At 37.2% G+C, this 1,529-nt stretch overlaps 1 protein-coding gene across 1 annotated transcript; it reads left to right on the top strand.

The window, feature by feature from the left end:
• Positions 1-589: 589 nt before the first annotated feature.
• Positions 590-853, top strand: LOC128111598 (keratin-associated protein 16-3-like). The gene is made up of 2 exons (XM_052739847.1): positions 590-707; positions 771-853. Exons 1-2 carry the CDS (start codon positions 590-592, stop codon positions 851-853), a joined length of 201 nt encoding a protein of 66 aa, XP_052595807.1.
• Positions 854-1,529: the final 676 nt, after the last annotated feature.

Genomic DNA, 1,529 nt, shown 5'->3' with positions numbered 1-1,529 from the left:
ATTAAGAGAAATAAGGTCAACAAAGAATTGATGGGAGTGATGTCAAAAAAAATTCCAATGAGTCAAGAAATGGTGTTTTCTTTAAATTTGGCTTTTTGACAATCACTAAAGACTTTGTGGTGATGCCCTAAGTACCTGGAGGCTAAAACCTTGAGCTAAAGGATTGATGGCTAACTAAAACAATGGAATGCAAATTAAAAAGAAAAGTACTCCAAGGTTGCATAATTACAAGGTTACTGGAAGCTATCAACCAGATTAGAAGATTTTAATTAGAACAGTAGCATGGCCTTTGAAGAGGGTAAAATCATTTTTCATCTTGGAAGCATTTCCTTTACTGGAATGCAAACTCATTAAAAAAAATAATGATTGCTAACAATTCCTTAATAGAAGTGTGGACCTTTTGTTAAGTAACAAAGAAACTATTTAAATGAATTTATAGACTTGAAATTATTCTGTTGCATGGAGATGGGATCACATGTCCTTGTTTACTGTATTCAACACAGAGTATAAAAGCACTCATGAAAGCTAGGCATACACACACTGCACTCAATTCATCTCCAGTGCAAAACAGTTTATCTCTCCTGACACCATGAGCTACTACAGTGGCTACTACGGAGGCCTGGGCTATGGCTATGGCAGCTTCGGAGGCCTGGGCTCTGGCTATGGTTGTGGATGTAACAGCATCTGCAGACTGGGCTGTGGCTGTGGTTATGGAGGCTATGGATATGGCTCTGGCTATGGAGGCTATGGATATGGCTCTGGGTTTGGAGGCTACGGATATGGCTCTGGCTATGGATACGGATGCTGCCGCCCTTCATGCTGTGGAAGATATGGGTTCTCCAGCTTCTACTGAACGAACTGCTGATCTGAATACTATCTTATTTTGCCCTTCTTTAGAGAGGAAGATGTTCTCTTTGTTACAGAGAAGACATCTATGGTTTATTGACTTCTTGCTCTGGAGGGAATTGGTCTTCAATTACTCTGGAAAACTCTCGACTCTCCCTATTAAATTTATGATTTCATCTATTATATGCAGTCACTAACATTTGTTGTGGCTCTCCGTGATCTAAAATTTAAATTCATCGTTAATAAACATGTTCTACTGACCTAACAAACATGAATCTGTATCATTTTATTTCAGTACATTATAAGCCAGAATATGGGTTTATAGTCAGGGTGTCAGTCCATTGTATCAGAGTCAATGTTTTTGCTTCAACAATATTTTATTTAATGATAAATTTAATTCAAATTATATCTAGCACTTGATTTCCTGTGTTGGACGCCATTCTAAACATTGAGAATATGAAGGTATATGATAGGTTAAGACATGGCTCCTTTCATGTGTCTGTTCTTTTGGTTTCAGTAGTTGTTTTAATTTATTTTTGTTGAAAATAGTTTTTTGTACACTATATTCTGATTGTGATTTCTCCTCCCCCAACTCCTTCCAGATAATCCCCACCTCATTACCCATCGAAATCCACATCAATTCTTTCTCTCCTCATTAGAAAACAAACAGGTATCTAAAACAT

The sequence above is a fragment of the Peromyscus californicus genome, unplaced genomic scaffold, assembly GCF_007827085.1.
Source record: "Peromyscus californicus insignis strain IS unplaced genomic scaffold, ASM782708v3 Scaffold_16__1_contigs__length_79575227, whole genome shotgun sequence".
Classification (NCBI taxonomy): Eukaryota; Metazoa; Chordata; class Mammalia; order Rodentia; family Cricetidae; genus Peromyscus; species Peromyscus californicus.
The sequence above is the reverse complement of the archived record's forward strand: the minus strand, read 5'-3'. Positions and strand labels throughout refer to the sequence as shown.